Here is a 22,173-nt window from a genome sequence, read left to right as displayed (position 1 = left end):
TATAATAAGATGGTAAAGAGTACAGAGAGTAAAGGTGTTTCTGAAGACTAAATTTGTAAGTACATTTCCACTTCACAATAGAGTATATTGCTACAGTAAATGTATACTGATGCACAATAAAAATGCAAGACTAAGTTTTACATCAATTCTCATTGGGCACATACATGTTATTTACATTTTAAATAGTGAGCAGATAGGTTTTTTGATTGTTTGAGTGGTACTGTTCCTTGGGATAACAAAACACTGAGCTCTAGTCATGTGATTTCATAAAAATGGCATATGCTCAGTGTTTGGTATTTGAGTTAAAATTGCCAAAATGAGTTGATTAAGAATCTCTATAAATAGCCATTTGAAAAGATAAGATTTTAATTAACACAACAGTGGAAGGCAGAGGGCCACCACACTGGCCCAGGACCGTCATATCCGACTGATCCATCTAGGTAATCGTTTTCACAGCAAGAGAAATTCCAAGAAAAAATAACCTGCACATGAGCAGAATGACTGGAGCTCGCTGTCTGCATGAAAATGATTTGCACATGCTGAGAACTGAGAGACGAAATCGCCATCTTCTGTGGGCCAGAGAACAACTGAGGTTGTGGCAGAGAGAGTGGTGGAGTGTTTGGATTTTCTCCCTTGAATACGTTTTTAATGTAGTTCTATTGTACATGATCATATTACAAAACAAAAATAAAGTTACAAAAAATAGCGCAGCAAATAAGCAAGACTGGAGACAGAAATTAACGTTGAATAGCCAACAGCGTCGAACTCAGGGACAAAATAAGACAAGTAAACAGAAACACATTTATTTATTTAAAATTCTAAATTAATTTGATGGAAGTTTTTGTTTTTTGTCTCAATAATTCTGTGATTTGCATTAACAGGTTCATTATAAACAACACACTGGCTGAACTGGCCTTTTAAATTTTTTTTTTTTATTGTTTTAAAACTGCCTTTTTCCAGTAAAGGCGCTCTGCGTGAGTGGAGGATGCACCCTATAGCCTGGGCGTTGAAGTACGAGTCTGGGCTATTCCACAGCCGAGTTCCTGGGAGGCGGTGTTCAATTGGATGAGCCTCACCGGGGGAGGGTCTAGGTCGGCCAGGGTGTCCTCGGCTCACCAGCGACCCTTGTAGTCTGCCCGGGCGCCTGCAGGCTTGCCCGTTAGCTGCGTTGTCCTCCGACGCTGTAGCTCCTGGGTGGCTGGATGGTGAATCCGCAGTGTCTAAAGAAGTGGTCGGCTGACAGCACAAGCTTCGGAGGACAGCGTGTGTTCATTTTCACCCTCCTGAGTCAGCGGAGGGGTGGTAGTGGTGAGCTGAGTCTAAAAATTAATTGGGCATTTCAAATTGGGAGAATATAACAAGAACTGGCAATGACTAAATTAAAAAAAAACAACCTGCCTTTTAAAACTACTGTAAACTACACACCAACTAATACCAAAGCATGAAAAAAAACAAGAATGATTAAAAATGTACAAACCTTCATAGAGTCAGTGTTTATTAAAGTAATTCCAGGAAGACTTGTTTTTGTACAACATTACTGAAACAGATGAATATTCATCACATACATACAGACAAACACATATTTTTTAAAGTAAAAACAGTAACAGAAAAAAAAAAACACACACACACAAAAGGTAGCAAAGTGTAGAGTGCAGCAGGTACCTTAAAAGCCCTTAAAGACATTTAAACACTAGAACTGCCATGTGGTTCACTGTGACCCATGCATTACAATGCATGTCTTTTTTTTTTTTAATACAACGTAAGACACTCTATTATTTTTGTAAATGCAGCAAACAAGACAAGCACCCTCCTCCTAGCAAACATGTTTTTTTATTTTTTATTTCAAGCCTTTATTTGTAGACTATGAGACAGAGATTGCTATGATTGTGGATTTGTCATGATACCAACTCAGTGAAGGCCTAGTTGCATATTTTTAAATGTACCTGGGAGACAACAATCCTTTGTTTTGTTCCACAAATGCAACTGGGTATATATCAGAAGGAAATATTTAATCTTGAAAAAGTACTCATTTTGATTGGAATGCAGAAAGCTGCACTTGGATGCATATAGCAAACTGAAATGTCAGGTAGGATAACAACTTATGTGCCTAATATGAAACTTATTTTATATATTCTTTTTATTTTTTAGAAAAAAGAAAAAAACAACATTTTGGTTTTACAGGTTTACACAAATATGTTCAATGGAACTGCGTCTGTGTTTACAACACAGCTCCTGGATGCAGGCACAGTCAGCTGGCAGATGCGTACGCTCCTCCATAGAGTACAATGCAGCCGTCATACCGGAAGTAGGGTTATATTTTATTTTTATGTAGTATTAGAAACAATGATTTCGGTTTTATAATTTTGTACGTACATATGACCGTTTACACCATCTCTTTTGAAATGTGTATTTCATTATATTTTTTCACTATTTGTAGTCGTGCTGTATATGCACTCATTATAAAAATAAAGCATTTTATGTTTAATTTTCCATTTAAATACGGTGTTTCTGCGATGCAAATGTTATATATGATGTTTGTGAATACAACTTTTCAGTTCTATCTGATAGTATGTCTTTCATTTTCATAATGAAGCAGCTTAAAAATGTGTGGGTCAAAATGACCCACATGGCTGAAAATGCAGCAGTTCTAGTGTTAAACAATTACAATTAATCCAAATAAAAGTACCTAGAAAAGAATTTCTAATATACCATATACACATGACAAATTAAAACTCCCATGAGCATCTACTCAACTTACATTACACCAATAAAAAAAAAAGTTTTAAGAAAGCACAAACTTCTGCTTTGATTGGAAAGTCTTCTTCCTTCATTAATTTATTGCACAGTATCGTCTCAGTTTTTGACACAGAAGGCATAGAGATGAATGAGCCTTGTGCTCTTTTGGTCCTCTGTTCCCATTCTACATTTTCATAGACCATTCTTCACCAGTTGATGGATGCCCGTCTCATCAATGACCAAAGGTGGGCAGAAGGCCTGGCCTGACACCATTTTTTCCAGTCCCTGAAACAATTTTAAAGTGAACAGTTATAGCATGTCTTTTCTTGCCAACATGTATGCACTTTAAAATAAAACTAAAAAGATGCCAAACTATGAAAGCATCTCAACTGTCCAGTGAAGCTTAGCAGATGCTTTATCAGCTAAGGCATCTGTTAGTCAAGTAACAGAAATAATTCCTACATCTCCTTTCCCCCTGCACATTTGTAAATTACACAGACAGTGACATCATCAATATTGATGGACATTCTACTGATGGTGTCACTGTCTGTGGAATTACAAATGAAAGCAGAAAGGACTCAAGCTGATTTTCAAACTCGGTACTTTGGAACCTTTTGGGATGAACATTCTATGGTATTTTAGTTGACGAAGGACTTGTGTCTGAAGCATCCTAAATACTTTTGTATTTATGTGGTACACAAACACACACATTTTTCTATTAAACTTACCTCTCCTGCATAGGAAACCAGTGGCGAGATTTCACATTTGATTGGCAGATCTGTCACATCTTTTAGACTAAAACAAGAATAAGAAAAAAAAACATTGAAATGTATTGTTGTGTATTTTTGTAAGAAAGAAGCATGTGCCTTTAAGATTGGAATGACATTTGATGAAACGTCAGGGAAGAGAAATGTTTTACTGACAAAAGAATTGAAAGGTCAATATAATTTAACTAAATGCAGCACATTAGCAGCGATCTCAGAGTCAAATTTTAGAAGTCCTCTTGGGTTGTCGTAAACTGATTTATTTATTTATTTATTTTTACCACTTTCCAGATAACCTGCCAATAATAACTATATAGAGTCTGAAGTTAGTACCCAAGTGTGTTTATTACAGTATGCACTGCTAGGGTAAGCCACCCTTGAACACTATATATATATATATATATATATATATATATATATATATATATATATATATATATACATACATACATACACACACACACATATATACACACACACACAGTGCCTTGCAAAAGTATTCAAACCCCTGACCAATTCTCTCATATTACTGTATTACAAATGGTACATTGAAATTTTGTTCTGTTCGGTATTTTATTTTAAAACACTTAAAATCAAAATCAATTATTGTAAGGTGACATTGGTTTTATGTTGGGAAATATTTTTAAAAAAAATAATAAACTGATATATCTTGCTTGCATAAGTATTCAACCCCCACACATTAATATGTAAGTAGAGCTCCAGGTTGTTCAGGTTGGTTGGACGACACTTGTGGACCGCAATTTCCAAATAGTGCCACAGATTCTCAATGGGATTGAGATCAGGACTTTGACTGGGCCACTATAGGACATTCACCTTTTTGTTCTTGAGCCACTCCAAATGTTGCTTTTGCCTTGTGCTTGGGATAATTGTCCTGCTGAAAGGTGAATTTCCTCCCAAGTGAATTTCCTCTAACTTTTGTAGAATGCTCTTTGGTCTTCATTTTACTTCAGATTCACAGCCTTACCAATGATCCTTCAACAGTGGGGTTTTTATCCAGAAAATGTGACAGCAACTTTAATGGTTCACAGGTGGAGGCCAATGGTAAGGTAATTGTGTCCTCGTTTGGGCAATTTCTTTCATCGGTGCAAACTGGGAGCTTACACAGCACAGGGGTTGAATACTTATGCAAGCAAGATATTTCAGTTTTTTATTTTTCTTAAAAATATTTCCCAACATAAAACCAATGTCACCTTACAATAATTGATTTTGAGTTTCAGTGTTTAAAAATAAAATATCAAACACAACGAAATTTCAATGTACCATTTGTAATTTGGTAATAGGAGAGAATTGGTCAGGGGTCTGAATACTTTTGCAAGGCACTGTGTGTGTGTATATATATATATATATATATATCTATATTATATATATATGATAATATATATAATATATATATATATATATATATATATATAAAGGCATTCTGAACTGAGACAGCTTGTTGTGACTTGAATGTGAGTTTAGTTTTATTTTTATTTTGTGGATCTTTAAGTAGGAGATCAACTAGATTTTATAATTCATGAGCGAGTATGAATATTATTAATAGTTTACTTTTATAATAAAAAAAACGCATGCCCCTTGTGTGGTATATTTACTTTGGCAACAGCGTACTGTTCGGCATATATTTTTATGGCAATTTTTTTTCAAAATTAATTTTTTCAGAGAAAGTTGATTAAAGACAGTGACAATAAACATGTAATCTAAAGAAATCACAGATTGCAAAACATGCCCCGGCCAACTTCTTCCCAGCATGCACCACATTCTTCTGTTAGTCGGTGTGAAAGCAAATAGCAGCCTTTAGACTGTGCTTTTAAATTCACTGACTGCACCTATGTGCTTTACATTGACTGTGAAGAAAGCAAAGCCCCACCACCATGCACTGCATATAACCCAGAAAATATTTACTTCTGATTGAAGTCAGGTGTGACTGTCCCTGAAGGTCCATTTCTAGAACTGACATACAGGAATAAATGACAGTTAATGAAAAACAAACACAAAAGTAACATACTGAATGTGTGTGCGTGTGCTCTAAAACCTCAGCAGTGGTGATATAAAATAAATGACACACTGAAATATGAAAAAAAAAGCGTAGAAGTAAGAACAAGTGAAAAGACGGAAAACCAAAAGAGATCAATACAAAATAATGGAAAAAGTACACTGAAAACAATTAGGTTTTTGTGACCTGGAAACCTATATCTATTTTCACAGTTCTTTTTGCACATCATCACATAGTGCAAAAAGTAATAAAGGAACCCAGTTTTATCAGTGTTTCAAATGAAAAGATGTGTGTTTGTTTACCTTGGGATAGCTGGGATCTTGGTACCATTTTCATCTATAAAGTGCCCTCCTGCTGTGAGCACCCAGCGGTGGTGTAGAGACATCAGTGCATGACGAGCTGTGGTGGGATTGTCCTTCCCGTCCTGACTGTCTGCATTCTTCAGGGGCGAGAACTCGTCTTCCCTCAACACTTCATACACCACAAAGGTCCTGGCATGGACAGAAATGACAGAAACTGCAGGCAGCCGTATGTATAAGCAAATGCTTCTACTGTTCAGGACCAAAGATGCCAGGCTTCATAAACTGTAGGCATACATTGTAAAAGCTGTCTTTAACACTAGAAGCCCCATGGCGGTCATTTTGGCGGTTTTTGGTTTTAAAATGTAATTTTGTCCAGCCGTGTAACACATATGGGGCTGCGCATTTATGTACCTTTCTGTCTGTATGTATTAAATATTCTCATAAAGCATGAAATGCGGGAGTGCAGAAGTAAAGGAGATATATTACATTACACCTAAAAGGGCCCTGGGAGCAGCCACATTGACGGCCACACAGAAAACAATTGTATTTTGATAATACAGAATGGTATTCTACACTATTATTGTTATTTACCAGTCCGCAATGTGTTTAGCTGTAATCAGATTAGTCTCTACTCTCTCCCTGAGTAAATGACTGACAGTCTATTGTTTTCAATCAGTCTTTTGAAGGCTGGCTCCCTTGCCAGCTGCACTGCTTTGGTCAGTCGATTAGCATCGGGACTGGTGAAAATAAATACGAGAGACCGTGGAGTTTTACTACGCAACAAAATATGGAGTTGATGTTTTGAATCAGATATCACAGAAGTATTCAGTGAAAGCTGGCTCCTGACGGTGGTCTGTTCAGGTGTTTTACAATGTATTGGACCTAGCAGCCATCAACTAATGGGTACTTTATAAAGAATGCACGGAGAAGAAATTACCAAGGAGAGAATATATTTTACAGTTAGCACAGGAACTACACAAGAAGCATTTGGAACAGAGGGCGACTGCCAAGCGTGTACCCACAGCTGAACTGGCAACCCACTTGAGAGCCGCAAGAGACACCAATGACTGGTTGGCAAGTGCAATAAAAATAAAACTTCGGACAGATGTGCTCTATGTAGAAAGGCAGTGTGGAGAAGCACATTATCTGCGTTGACAGCCTTAGACTCAAGGTAAAGGAATTCCCTTTTGTCGAAAAAAATGAAAGATTAACTTTTTGTGCTGTGTGCTTCTCTAAAATGTTTTTTTTCTAAGTTTATTTATCTACGTTGTTCAGTTGCTTTTGCTCATCTGATAATAAACCGATTGCTGTTGAAAAGTAAAAAATGTATTGCTATTGTTTCAGTTTTAGAAGTATGTACAGCATGTTGTAAACCGATGTCTGTTCAGATGTTTTCTTATTTATATTTTCTTGTTTTGATTTGTAAAATTAATTTTCATTATATACACAGTGCCTTGCAAAAGTATTCAGACCCCTGACCAATTCTCTCATATTACCGAATTACAAATGGTACACTGAAATTTCGTTCTGTTTGATATTTTATTTTTTAAACACTAAAAAACTGAAATATCTTGCTTGCATACGTATTCAACCCCTCTGCTGTGGAAGCTCCCAGTTTGCACCGATGAAAGAAATTGCCCTAACGAAGACACAATAACCTTACCATTGGCCTCCACCTGTGAACCATTAAAGCTGCTGTTGCATTTTCTGGATAAAAACCCCACTGTTGAAGGATCATTAGTAAGGCTGTGAATCTGAAGGAAAATGAAGACCAAAGAGCATTCTACAGAAGTTAGAGATAAAGTAATACAAATGGATAGATTAGGGAAAGGATACAAAATAATATCCAAGTGTTTGGATAGCCCAGTGAGCACAACTGGCTCAATAATCAGGAAGTGGAAGCTGCATCACACCACCCAGGCACTGCCAAGAAAATGCCATCCCTCAAAACTCAGCACTCAAACAAGAAGGAGACTTGTGAGAGAAGCCACAGAGTGCCCAACAATCACTTTGAAGGAGCTACAGAGTTCAGTGGCTGGGAGTGGAGTAATGGTGCACCAGTCAACCATATCAAGAGCTTTGCATAACACTGACCTGTATGGGAGGGTGGCAAGAAAGAAGCAGTTACTCAAAAAGTACCATCTGAAAGCACATTTGGAGTTTGCCAGAAAGCATGAGAGTGACCCAGCTGCGATGTGGGAAAAGGCTTTGTGGTCAGATGAGACCAAGATAGAGCTTTTTGGCCAAAACTCAAAGTGCTATGTGTGGCGCAAACCTAACACTGCCCATGCCTCAAGACACACCATCCATACAGTGAAGTATGGTGGTGGCAGCATCATGCTGTAGAGATGCATCTCATCAGCAGGGACTGGGCATCTTGTTACAATTGAAGGAAGAATGGATGGAGCAAAATACAGCAAAAGAATCTGCTTCAGTTCGCTAAATAACTGAAGCTTGGGAGGAAATTCACCTTTCAGCAGGACAATGATCCCAAGCACAAGGCCAAAGCAACACTGGAGTGGCTCAAGAACAAAAAGGTGAATGTCCTACAGTGGCCCAGTCAAAGTCCTGATCTCAATACCACTGAGAATCTGTGGCACTATTTGAACATTGCGGTCCACAAGGGTCGTCCAACCAACCTGAACAACCTGGAGCAAATCTGCCAAGAAGAATGGTCCAAAATCATTCCGACACTGTGTGCAAAGCTGGTACATACTTACCCCAAAAGACTTAAAGCTGTTACTGCAGCGAAAAGTGGCTCTACCAGATATTAATGTGTAGGGGTTGAATACTTATGCAAGCAAGATATTTCAGTTTTTTATTTTTCTTAAAAATATTTCCCAACATAAAACCAATGTCACCTTACAATAATTGATTTTGATTTTAAGTGTTTTAAAATAAAATATCGAACAGAACAAAATTTCAATGTACCATTTGTAGTTCAGTAATATGAGAGAATTGGTCAGGGGTCTGAATACTTTTGCAAGACACTGTGTGTGTGTGTATATATATATATATATATATATATATATATATATATATATATATTACGCGAAGCCAACAAGTCTACAAACACTGACATACTAAAAAAAAAAAAAAAAAAAAAAAAAAAACTAATTACATCAGACACTTTCTCCTTTCGTTATACTATTTACAGTGTTTTTAATAAAGCCGTCAGAAAGAGTATATCTCCGGTCCTTCTAGTGTTAAAATAATATAATATGTATGCAAAGGGAAAACAAAACTCATACTTCTCAGTTTTCCCAGCATGAAGTTATTAACTCCAGTGTAAAACTGGAGCCATTTGACAACTCTCTCCTAGTGCCATTGGAAAGTCTCACATCTGAGCTGAAAGAAGATAGCTTCAGCAGGAATTAGAAACATAATCTCTACCAAAGGAACAAAGTAAAGGAGCAGCAGTTTAGAATTCTGCACATAGATTTAAAAACAAAAAAAATGATCCAGCAATATCATTGACAGCAGGGACCTTTACATTGCTGATTTATGAAAGAGGCAAATAAGAGGTCTGGATATTCCCAAATCACATAACAAAGAACCACTTCAAAGGCAACATTCATCTCATGTTGAAAAACCAATTAGGCACTTCTCACATCACAGGATTTTGCTTTAATTGTCAAACATTCTGGCTTTTAAAACTAAATAATTTGTCTAGACTAGATTCTTCAGCTTTATCCAAAACTAATGTTTGTATGTTTAATATTGTATACTGTCTCAAATGCTGCGTGACAGAACTGAAGGATAAATCTACATTTGCTTTTACAATGTTTAAGGGGGGGAAGAACCCCTTAAACCCCCCCTTTTCTTTAAGTGGGAAGAACAAGCTGCCAGCACCACATATGTTAAACCAGGATGGAAAGTTACTGAACTCACTTGGCAAACTGAAAGATGTCAAAGACAAATTTTTCCATTTTAATCCCATTTGGTTTGTCTGGTTTGATTAGCTGTCCTTTCGAGTCCACATGCTGAATTTTCTTCTGTGCCACATGGTGCTGTAACCGAGGCTCGTGAATTCTGAAAGAGAAGCAGTAAATTAAATGTGTACATCTTCTCTATTCTACACAAACATGTTACAGCACCATTACACACTGCAAATAGCTCTGCATATTAAAAGACATTGCACATGTGACTTTACCCTTTCATAAACTGCCGAAAGAGACAGAGGACCTTATTTTGAAGAAAATGTAAGGCAATGTTTAGATAAAGTGCAGCTCATGAGTTATCCAAAATTAAATAAGTAGCCTGACTTACTGGACAATGTCTTTAAGGAATGACAGTGTAAAGAAGTGGTTGGCAATGTTTCCAGCACTGAACATCAGCCGGCCGTCCAAGCTGCGTTTTTCTGCAGTTGCCAGGGTGATTTCACTGTACTCCACAACTTGATACTTTCCCTCCACCTTGCAAACAACTCCTACAGGCTCAGTGGGGTTTGTCTTCTCCACTACCTAAAGAACAGAACAGTCAATGCGGTGGTCACATAAAAAAGGCTACTCGAAGACCCTATCATCCAAAAAGTTAGCAATAGAAATATGAAACACTGGCTTCTCTGCTCTTCTCCTTAGGATAATCAGTTACCATAATTATTGTTAGCTAGAAAATAAGGCTCTCTTTTCATGTAGTGCATTAAAGAAACATTAAGAGTAGTTTGTTCACTGTGGCAACATGATTCAGAGAATCTGCCTTACTCCACAAGAACTACTGATTTCACAGTAAAAGCCAAACAGAAGAATGAGCTAGCCGGAAATTAGAAACATCAATGCATTTCTACAATGGAAGGTAATCCACTTAGCGCCAGTATTCTTGAACTCCTGAAAAACAAACAAGCAAACAGATTTCATCATAATATAATTAGCCTAGTTAATCCCAAACACCTCACACATCCTGGAAAGGAAAATGACAAATTGACCAGGGTGTGTTTTTCCTTTTCCACTGACAACTTGAAAAACATGACTTAAACCGCCCAATAAAATTGGATTAAGCACTCAAGGAGTGGACAGCTACAGTATAATGACATGAGGACTAATGCTAACTTTAAGATTGCAATATGAAATTTCTAAAAACAAACAAACAAAAAAAGCTAAACAGCATTACTATCTACAGTATACTGCCAGTTACAATCAGAAATACATGATGCCATGTTTACATACATACGTATGAACTTTATAATTTACTATGATAAATACTTTATTTGACTGAATGTACTCAAGTCCAGTCTTGTTATTTTTGTAAGTGGAAGAATTTAGAAGCTTTTAGCACCACCACGTGTCCAATTTGAAGAATGCATATCATGGCTGTGTTTTGCTACACATTCAGGGACTCGCATCCTGTTTAAACAGCTTTTTCTCATCGCTGTGGGCTCTTACCTTGGCTCCACAGTCTCCCCCTTTCTTCACACAGAATCCAATGAAGGTGGGATCAGCCACCTTCACTAAGATGTTATCCACACAGTAGACGTGAATATATTTGATCCCTCTGCCTTCCATGTTGTCAACTATCTTCTGTGTGCCCAGCGCTCTGTAAAGACCCCCATTACCATCTAAAAAAACAAAATACATACTTTGAATTTTGTATACAACAAATCAAGATTATTTTCACTAAATCAAAAATCAAGAAACATTTTTTTATGTAAAAGTAGGTGAAAGCTGTGACCATTTTTTATCACTATTGTTATACTGCCATCTGTGCTATTAAATGGTAGTACAGGTGCTAAATATCCTTATAATTTATAATGGACTCTGCAAATATTGTATTAGCCTTTATTTAAAAGGATCAAAGTTCATCTGTACAACAAGACTAAATTATGGGAAAATCCCAGGCTGAAATTCAAGGAAAATAGCAGGACTGTGATCAAAAGTAAGCTGAACACATAAAACAAAAGCAGAGTCAGTGAATGATAGTATTTTCTGGCATATAGCATTTACTTTTTCCCCAGTTACCAATTGGTGATAACCTCTCATGGCTACACAACAAACAGCTGTTTGTTTGAAGAGTTCAAAGTACAGGACCTGCCCACAAGTACTCCCATTTCAACACACTGCTACTTTTCTTGTACTTAAACACCAATCCGCTTGCTTGCTAATGTACCACTAAAATATAAATGTACTTTTTGCCACATTCTAAAGAACGCCTGGTGGTCCAGTGCCTAAAGAAAGTGGCTTGTTACCAGGAGGTTTCAGGTTCTCCCAGCCACTTACTCTTTATGCGTTACCTTGAGCAAGTCACTTAACCTCCTTGTGCTCCGTCCTTCGGATGAGATGTAAAATCGAGATCCTATTGTAAGCGACTCTATAGCAGCAGTTGTGTTGCATAGTTTACTCCCAAGTCTCTGTATTACCTGGCGCCATGGAAAGTTTGCCTTTTTCCTCCAGAATCAGTTTCCCATTGAAGTCCATGGCTGGCAACATGCCTTGTTGGAAGAAGACCACATTTTCTTTCTTCAGGCCAAAGTAATTATGCTGGGCAAAAAATCCTTTGGTTGATTCCATAGTCCGACCACTGACCATAATATACCTAAGGATTGAAATTGGCAGTATTGTTTTAATGCAAAATATACTAAGTATGAATACAGTCACTTCCATTGTAACAGCATGCTAGACTGCTTCAGGCTTTTCAATTAGACTGCTTGGATTACCTTGACATTTGTAAGAATAGAATGTCTTGGGTCTGAAACCCACATTATGAAAATCATATAATTTCTCAGGCTAATAAATAAGAACATTGATTTTAAAGTAAAAAGGAATGTGAATGTGATTTTAAGTTCCTCCAATAGGAAAGAACACAATGATTCAGATTTTGAACAATTTAAACTTCTAAATGTTATATATATATATACACACACACACACAGTGGCTCTCAAAAGTATTCACCCCTGTAACAGGGGAGAGACCTGTACTGGCTCTTTGGTGCATGCATGATCCTGCAGGGGGAGCTCGGGAGCCATGAAGGGCCCACCTGTCAATCATGGCAGTGACACGGGGAGGCTGGGAGAGGGCTCGCTCTTTCTCTTTCTCTCCGAGTGGTTGAAAGGCAGGTCTTGACCTATAATAATGATGCTCTGCTACTCCTCAGGTCGACCCTTCTGGGAGAACGACAGTGGGAGCTCTTGTCAAAAATAACGGAGAGACCGCAACAGAACGCCAGCGTCTGGAGCTATCAGACCAGACCAGCAAAACAAGCAGAAGAATATAGCCTGGAATCGGGGAGGACAAACCTTTCTTTTATTATGGTCCCAAGGGGGAACATGTGTAATTAGCGGGGAAACGTTGGGCATCCTCACACAGTGTTAGGTAGAGGAGTAGTGAGCAGGCACAGGCTGGAGACCCGAACCGTATGTGGGTAGCGACGGTGGAGGAACGCTGCTGTGGCAGCAACCTTTTCTTTGTAGTTTTATTATTGCGTTTTATTTTCTCTTTTTGCTTTCACATTTTATTTGGACTATTATTTTGACGCACCCGCGTGTGTGTGCCCTCTTAATTCGCCACCCTTTTACCATAGTTAGTATTCGGGTGAGATAGCAGTGAAGTGCCACCTTGTGGTGAAATTAATAAAGTACACCTGTGTGGGGTGTTCAAACGTGAACCTTTGTGTTTGTGTTCAGTGAATTCCACCACCTCTCACAACCCCCCTTGGACTTCTCCACTTTTTATTGTATTTCAACATGGAATCAAAATGGATTTAATTAGGAGTTTTTGATCAACACAAAAAAAGTCCATAATGTCAAAGTGAAAAATAAAATCTACAAATTATTCTAAAATACGAATACAAAACAGAAAATAATTGATTGCATAAGTATTCACCCCCTTGAGTCAATTTGGTAGCTGAACCTTTGGCAGCAGTTACAGCCAGTCTATTTGGATCAGTCTCTACCAGCTTTGCACATTTGGACACTGCAATTTTTGCCCATTTTTATTTGCAAAATTGCTCAAGCTCCATCAAGTTGGATGGGGACCTTAGGTGAACAGCAATTTTCAACTCTTTCCACATACTCTCAATTAGATTGAGGTCCGGGCTTTGACTGGGCCACTCCAGGACATTGACCTTTTTGTTTTTAAGCCACTCCAGTGTGGCTTTCGCTGTATGTTTGGGGTAATTGTCCTGCTGGAAGATTAATCTTCTCCCAAGTCCCTGGTTTCTTGCAGACTGCAGCAGGTTTTCCTCCAGGCTTTCCACCAGGCTTTCCACTTTGCTGCATCCATTTTGCCCTCTATCGTCACAAGCTTTCCAGGCCTTGATGCAGACAAGCATCCCCATAGCATGATGCTGCTACCACCATGCTTCACGGTAGGGATAGTGTTCTCAGGATGATGTGCAGTGTTAAGGCCCACACACACCAGATGCGACACGATTTTTACTGGGGGCGACACGACAAATTTGCTGAGAAAACACCGTGCACACCAGAAGCAATCACAGAAACGACACGACAGCTGGAAATTTGCCAGATCTTTCAGAAAGTATGATTACTAACAAAAATAATACAAAATGGCTTATTATTATAGGTCAGGGAAATTAGGTACTGCAAGTAGGATCTTTACCTTAATTTTCAGTGAACGTGTGTGACGGGGTGCCCACCCCTTGTGTGCATTTTATTATTTATCTAGGTATTAATTTATTATTATTATTATTATTATTATTATTATTAGTAGTAGTAGTATATAAATATATTGTGTTTATGTGCAGATGGGTGAAAGCCCTCTGACATAATTATTATTTAAGATGACGGTGAAAAGCAGTGGGTTTGTGTTTTGTAATAATAATAATAATAAATAAAATACACACAAAGTGAAACTGCTTGATTTCAAACCACATGACATGAAGCTGTTCTCTGATTGGTCAGTTGTGTATTTGTCGCTTGCAACGAGTCTGGTGTGTAAGGGCCATTAGGCTTGTGCCAAACATAGCGCTTAGCGTTGAGGACAAAAAAACCTCTATTTTGGTCTCATCAGATCATAGAATCTTCTTCCACTTGGTCTCAGTCTCCTACATGCCTTTCAGTTTTTTCAACAATGGCTTTCTTTTTTCCACTCTCCCATAAAGGCCAGTTTTGTGAAGCACCTGGGCTATTGTTGTCATATGCACAGTGTCTCCCAGCTCAGGCATGGCAGACTGTAACTCCTTTAGAGTTGCCATAGGCCTCTTGGTGGCCTCCCTGTCTAGTGCCCTTCTCGCCCAGATACTCAGTTTTTGAGGACAGCCTGCTCTAGACAGATTCACAGTTGCTCTATATTCTCTCCATTTATTAATAATGGACTTTACTGTGCTTTGGGGGATATTCAATGCCTTGGAAATATTCTTATATCCTACCCAACTGGTGCTTTTGAAGAACCCTATTCCGGATTTGCTTTGAATGTTCCTTCGTCTTCATGATGTAGTTTTTGCTAGGAAATGTACTAACCAACTGTGGGACCTCCCAGAGACAGGTGTATTTAACCGAAATCATGTGAAACACCTTAATTGCACACAGGTGGACTCCATTCAACTAATTATGTGACTTCTAAAGACAATTTAGGTGTGTCATAGCAAAGGGGGTGAACACTTGTGCAATCAATTATTTTCTGTTTTATATTTGTAAATAATTTAGAACAATTTGTAGATTTTATTTTTCACTTTGACATTATGGACTTTTTTGTGTTGATCAGTGTTAAAAACTCCTAATTAAATCCATTTTTGATTCCATGTTGTAACACAATAAAATGTAGTAAATTCCATGGGGGGTGAATACTTTTGAGTGCCAATGTATAGAAAGTCTACACACCCTTGAACTTTTTTCACATTTTGTTGCGTCAGTGCCTCAGAGTTTCATGCATTTAAATTTGTTTTTTTCCCCCACTTATCTACACACCATACTCCACACTGTTAAAGGGAAACAAGTTTTTATAGAGCAAAAAAATAATATAAAAAAAAAATACAAAACTGAAAGATCATAATTGGATAAGTCTCCATCCCTCTGAGTTAATACTTGCTGGAAGCACCTTTGGCAGCAATTACAGCTGTGAGTCTGTTGGGATAGGTCTCTACCAACTTTACACACCTAGATTTGGCAATATTTGACCATTCTTCTTTACAAAACTGTTCAAGCTATGTCAAGTTCCTTGGGGAGTGTTGATGGACAGTAACCTTCAAGTCATGCCACACATTTTCGATTGGATTTAGGTCAGGGCTCTGACAGGGTCACTCAAGGACATTTACTTTTTTGTTCCTTAGCCACTCCAGTGTAGCTTTGGCTGTGTGCTTTGGGTCGTTGTCACACTGAAAGGTGAACTTCCGTCCCAGTTTCAGCTTTTTTGCAGAGGGCAGCAGGTTTTCCTCAAGGACTTCTCTGTACTTTGCTCCATTCTTTTCCCTTCTATCCTGACAAGTGCCCCAGTCCCTGCCAATGAGAAACATCCCTATAACATGATGCTGCCACCACCATGCTTCACAGCAGGGATGGTGTTCTTTGGGTAATGCGCTGTGTTGGGTTTGCGCCAAACATAACACTTTGCATTTAGGCCAAATAGTTCCATTTTAGTTTCGTCAGACCACAAAACTTTTTGCCACATGGCTACAGAATCTCCCGAGTGTTTTCTTGCATACTTCAAAAAGGGATTCAAGGTGGGCTTTCTTGAGTAATGGCTTCCTTCTTGCAACCCTACCATACAGGCCAGATTTGTGGAGTACATGGAATATTGTTGTCACATGCATAATTTGACCAATCTTGGCCATAAAAGCCTGTAGCTCTTGCAAAGTTGCCATTGGCCTCTTGGTAGCCTCTCTGATCAGTCTCCTTCTTGCTCGGTCATCCAGTTTGGTGAGATGGCCTGATCTAGGCAGGGTCTTGGTGGTGCCATACATCTTTCACCTTTTAATAATCGTCTTGACCGTGCTCCAAGGGATATTCGATATATTTTTTTATACCCATCCCCTGATCTGTGCCTTTCAACAACTTTGCCCCAGAGTTCTTCTGAAAGCATCTTGGTGTTCATGGTTAAGTCTTTGCTTTGAAATGCACTACAGAGGGAACCTAAAGGAACTGCTGAATTTATCCTGAAATCATGTAGGATGTATTGATACATGGAAAAAAAAAAAAAAAAAAAAAAAAAAACTATTTTAATGCATTTTAATTCCAGGCTAAAGGGCAACAAAATGTGAACATTTTGAAAGGGGGTGTAGACTTTCTACAGGCACTGTATATATAGTTCCTGATCTTATATGTGTCAATAATAGTTTGATATCATTACCAAATAATGATTTATTTGCATAAGGCAGACATGTCACATAACCATATTTTACAGCTATGGCCAAAGGTTTTGCATCACCCTACAGAATTAACTAATTTTGCTTTATAAAGTCGAATGAAATGGGCTGAATAATGTTCCGTACCGCTTTGTAGTTTTACACATACATAAAAAACCAAAAAAAAAAATTCAAAATCTAACATTAAAATACTATCATTTTGTAGTTTCTTTAATTACATGGCGCTAAATAAAAGATCAAAATTATATATATATATATATATATATATATATATATATATATATATATATATATATATATATACACACACACACACACACACACACACACACACACACACACAAAAAGTTTTACAATAGTTGGCAGCTAGTGAAGTTAAGGTAGGGTATTAGTTACAAGGAGTGGAACTAGGCACTGGAAAATATATTCTTTAATTTCCTTGATTAGTTAACAAATTAGCAAGTAGGATGACACAGCACATATTACATGCACTGCTGATATTTTAGTACAGTACCTCAATGTGTGTCAGGGTTAGTCAATTATATTTGGGTTTTTTTCTGTGAGAATACCAGGAGAATCACCCTGCTTTACAGCCGATTTCCTGTACTCTGTGTTTTGACTGGCTCAGATCTCGCCCATCTCTTACCATGGAATTGTGCTTTTCACATTATGCCTTTCTTCAGCTAACCGCTCCAGTTTTAAAATGCGCTCAGCCTGGATCTGAAAGAGGGTTTTGTGCGATGGCAAACCAACATCATAGATTCCTTTGGGATAAGAGACTCCGAGCCTTGTGCCTTGACCACCAGCAAGAAGAAGAACAGCGACTTTGTTCTGGGAAATGTGAAGGAGCCCTGGACAAGAAACGAGAAAAAAAAAAAAATTAATATTCACATGTACGAAAAACCTATTAATATTCACATGTACAAAAAACCTATTAATATTCATGTGTACAAAAAAATATTATTATTCACATATACAAAAAATGATACAAGGGGGAAGGTGGGGGTAATGGAAGTTATACCAGGAAGTCATTCCAAAAAAAACAAAGTATAAATCTTCTTTGCTTTTGTATTTTTTCACTTAAAATCACTGCTCTGTTTTGCTTTTAAAGGTAGTCTGGGAAATGTGGGTTTAAACTACATTTAAAGAAGTTATGGTTACCATTAGTCATGGCCATAGGTAGCAACACTATTTCTTCTGCCCCAAGCCTAAAACCCAAGGAGCATCAAACCATGAACCAGTCTAGTGGATTAGTGGGTTACAAGAAATATAACACACAGGTCACAACAATCTAAGGAGTTGCAAAAATCACTGACATACAAGGAGAGTAAGTTTATAGAGCCTAAGGGACAGTGTTCCTGGAAGAACTGGTTTGGCTAGCCATGCCTTCAGTGAGCAATGACACTCCCAAACCAGCTGCTGGAACTGGGAGTGTTGGATTCAGAAGAAGCCCTGCCTTGTAAAAATATGCTATTCTACCATACACCCTAATTAGTGGAGGTTTGCCACTCAGCAAAAAAATGTGGAAATAGCAGTACCTCTTGTGCCTTATACGTTCCTCGTTTGCTGTTTATTCCAAATTTTACAAAAAAGAAATTACAGGATTTCTTTTTTTTTTTTTAACTGGATGTGGGTTTTGATTGGCTGTACACATTGTTGTGTATAGTCAGTCATTATTTAAAAGCAGCAGTAACGCTTTGTTTTGATCATTGAACTGCTGTTTATAATCACTGCCTCACCTCTGCACTACCAACCACAGATTCACAGCCCTATAGCTAGGAGATCCACAGTTTGACTTGCACTGCAAAAAAAAAAAAAAAGCGGATAGCTGACAGCACACATTTCCGAATGCTCGTATTCGTCTCTCCCGAGTTAGTAAGGGGGTTGCAGTGGTGAGCTGGGTTGAATAATTGGGGTTAAAATAATTGCCGATAAAAACTAAAAAAACTAAATCAAGGAATGACTTGAGTAAAATTGCAGCCAGTCATTTCATCCTCATGCATTTCATGCAGTGTTGCTGGGTATAAAATTTTAAATCATGTAGTAACTTAATACATACAAACACCAAGTTGCTATTTAGATTTGGTGTCCATTCAAATGATAATTCACAATGTTGTTACACATTCAAAATGGGCGAGTTATTGAGTAACTGCATTGGCAATACCTCCACAAACCAAAAAAAAAAAAAACAACCATTTGAGTAAAGCATAAACAGTACCAGATGATGCAACCTACTGACATTTTCCATTCCCCTTGAGCCGCTATGGGACTGCATATTGCACTCATGTTATGATTCAACTGAGTGTGAACTCCACAGGCCTTTTGGCTTTGGAAGCCTGGGAGATAAATGAAATCTGTTAAGGCTTGTATTAATTACACCCCCAAAATATAGTATTTTACCTAGAAATTAGGTTCTATTAAAGTTGTACAGTGCAACAGAAAAGAAATACACTATACTGGAGAATGTAGACCTACATAAGCTGTGAGATTTGTGTGCAAGTACACAGTAAAAGCCATGGAAAAGCAGAAAGATTGTCCCAAAATAATGTGGCTGCATCGGTCAATGTGTCCTTCAAGGTGCTGGTAGACAGTAGAAATGTACAGTAGCTTGCTCTCAAACAGGTACAAAGCCAAAACTTTCAATGTTATCTTACCAACCTTCTTCCTGCCACTCTTTCAACATGTCTCGGTCACGTGTGACGCTGCCCAAAGCCTCCCTGGGCACTGGCTCCATCTTTTCATCGATCTTCTCCTCCTTGATGTGGCCAGACACCTTCATAGCGTTCTGGAAGAAACTGTTCAGCTCCTGGAAATCCATACTTTGCAGCTGGAGGTACAACTCAGTCTGTTCCACCTCACTCAGCTCACCCCAGAACTGCAAGAGGTGGACCTGCCCAGCTTCAGCCAGCTTCTCACGGATCATTCTCATATCCATTATAAGACAGCCTTATTATACACAACCTAAATATTTAACAAAAAAACAAAAAACAAAAATCTGGTTTAAAATAGTGCATGCAGCAGAAGGGAACATCGCACATTTATTTGCACATGCTGAACTTGTTCATTATGGCTCAGTATGTAACGCCTGTCTCACGAAAGCATGCACCTGTACTGGATGTCATTAATACACACATAATACTGAAGGGAGGCAACAGGCAACTAGCTATGTGTACCCCCGAATATGCTGCCAAGCAGTCCACTGTTCGCCCCGACCCACTACATTTAAAATAATAAATAGTTCCCTTTTTTCACGTAAAATGATCACTATTGTAAATACTCATTTGTACCACATTGCTACTTAGCGTCAACATATATATTTTTCAATGAAAGAAGACTTCTAAAAGTAATACAAACCTTATTATAGGTGAAAAGAGTGGTTAAAAACTCGTTTAGATATAAACAATATAAACTAAATGACCTGTTTCTCATTGTGTGGACAATAGATACGTGGACCTCCCCCGCCCCGTGCCAACAGACATTTCTGTGTTAGGTATATGCATGATTCATAAGTGGACTGTTTGTTTGTTTGTTTGTTTGTCAGCTACACAGTAATGCCTAAATTTTAACAATATGAAGAATTAAAAAACAACTAATTATAGTTTTAAACGCGAATCATTAAATTAGCCTACTTGTACAGCAGCAGTTTACAGCATGATAACCGAGTACTCTACCGGTTGTGATCTTTCACTGGCCTGAGCCAGTAATGAATGCAGTCCGTATGCCGATTGAAATTTACCAGACCCATTCAACACACTGATCTTAAGCGTCGGAACTAAATGTGTGCTCGTACTAAACCATTACCTAATTTAAAACGTAAGACATAAATACATACCTTGAAGCGACACGAACTTGCTTCCCCGCACCACTGTATCTAACACAGTCTAAGTACCATCCTTCTTCTCGTATCCCTTCGGTTCTGCCCCCACGATACCCCTCCTACATCCGTCACTTGACGTGGCAATTTCGCTAGGAACGCCCATCGCTCGCTAAGCACTTCCTATCACAGGAGGAAAGTCACCACATTAAAAACAATATTTTCTATGTTTCGAGTAATCAGTAACAGTGTGGCCACAACCAGACCCTTTTCAAATGACACGTAGACACATCCAAATGTTGGCAATACCAACGGATATTCGCTGAAGCGAAACAACCGGAGGTGTATTTATTTATTTTATTTTTTTATCAGGATGATATTATTATTATTATTATTATTATTTATTATTATTATTATTATTATTATTATTATTTTTGATAAAGCATTTGACATGTTATTAACAACACGTTATTTTTCAAAATAACTGAATTTGTTAATTCTGGACAGTTTCAGATTTACAGCGATTTCATTAAAATGTTTTGACGTCAGTCTTGCAATTTCATTAATATACTTTTACTAACCCATAACCAGCTAGCGCCGGAGCCAGCGAGACACTAATCTCGCAGTACTCGCCTGTGACTATTAATTCCAGAACTGATAATAAAATATTTAAAGATTGATTGAATCAATGACACCATGCAAGTATCCAGCTTTAAATTATTTTAAAAGTTAATTAATATCTGTTTGGTTTACACTGATGTGCAGGTATATTGTTGAGGATTTCTTTTTATTTGATCTTTGTTATCCATGCACTGTTTTAGACAATAAATAAATACAAATACAATAAAAATACTTTGTATTGACAAAACCTTCTTTAAATAACTCATAAAGCTTTGTGAAACAGGTATGACATTCCATTGCTGTTCATACCATATTATTTGTTTCTTACCACAATCTTGTATTTGTATACTTATATCTATTTTGTCAATTTGTATGTAACTTATAGACTTTTTCCTCAAAGCTAATCAACTTACCATGTCATTTCTCAGACTGGGTCAAACGCTACTAAATCCGCTAGATACATTCTCTGTTAATTGTATTGCATCTTAATAGCTGTGCTTAATAAGGTCTGCATTTCATTATTGTGGTGGTGTATTTCAAATTTGTTTGTTACTGCTGCTGTTGCCATAGGACCTCACAGTTTATGACATGCTAGCTCTCAGCTGATCAAGAAACAAAACTCTCAGTGCAATCATGTTTGAATGGAAAGGCAATTTTGTAATCCATAAATGA

At 37.8% G+C, this 22,173-nt stretch overlaps 1 protein-coding gene across 3 annotated transcripts; it reads right to left on the bottom strand.

The window, feature by feature from the left end:
• Positions 1-1,304: 1,304 nt before the first annotated feature.
• Positions 1,305-20,989, bottom strand: LOC121327239 (UDP-N-acetylhexosamine pyrophosphorylase-like). 3 transcript variants are annotated; one of them, XR_005951534.1, is made up of 12 exons: positions 20,899-20,989; positions 19,725-20,027; positions 17,713-17,917; positions 12,169-12,344; positions 11,198-11,370; positions 10,086-10,279; positions 9,708-9,848; positions 5,817-6,005; positions 5,424-5,471; positions 3,465-3,531; positions 2,799-3,021; positions 1,305-1,319 (listed from the first exon to the last, which is right to left on the bottom strand). XR_005951534.1 is itself a non-coding variant. In XM_041271153.1 (11 exons), exons 2-11 carry the CDS (start codon positions 19,999-20,001, stop codon positions 2,929-2,931), a joined length of 1,563 nt encoding a protein of 520 aa, XP_041127087.1. In that variant the 5' UTR covers positions 20,002-20,027; positions 20,899-20,989; the 3' UTR covers positions 2,519-2,928. The 3 variants fall into 3 exon arrangements, 2 of the variants coding, with proteins under 2 accessions (XP_041127087.1, XP_041127089.1); XM_041271153.1 differs by lacking the exon at positions 1,305-1,319 and having other exon boundaries at positions 2,519-3,021; XM_041271155.1 differs by lacking the exons at positions 1,305-1,319; positions 5,424-5,471 and having other exon boundaries at positions 2,519-3,021.
• Positions 20,990-22,173: the final 1,184 nt, after the last annotated feature.

The sequence above is a fragment of the Polyodon spathula genome, chromosome 14, assembly GCF_017654505.1.
Source record: "Polyodon spathula isolate WHYD16114869_AA chromosome 14, ASM1765450v1, whole genome shotgun sequence".
NCBI lineage: Eukaryota > Metazoa > Chordata > Actinopteri > Acipenseriformes > Polyodontidae > Polyodon > Polyodon spathula.
The sequence above is the reverse complement of the archived record's forward strand: the minus strand, read 5'-3'. Positions and strand labels throughout refer to the sequence as shown.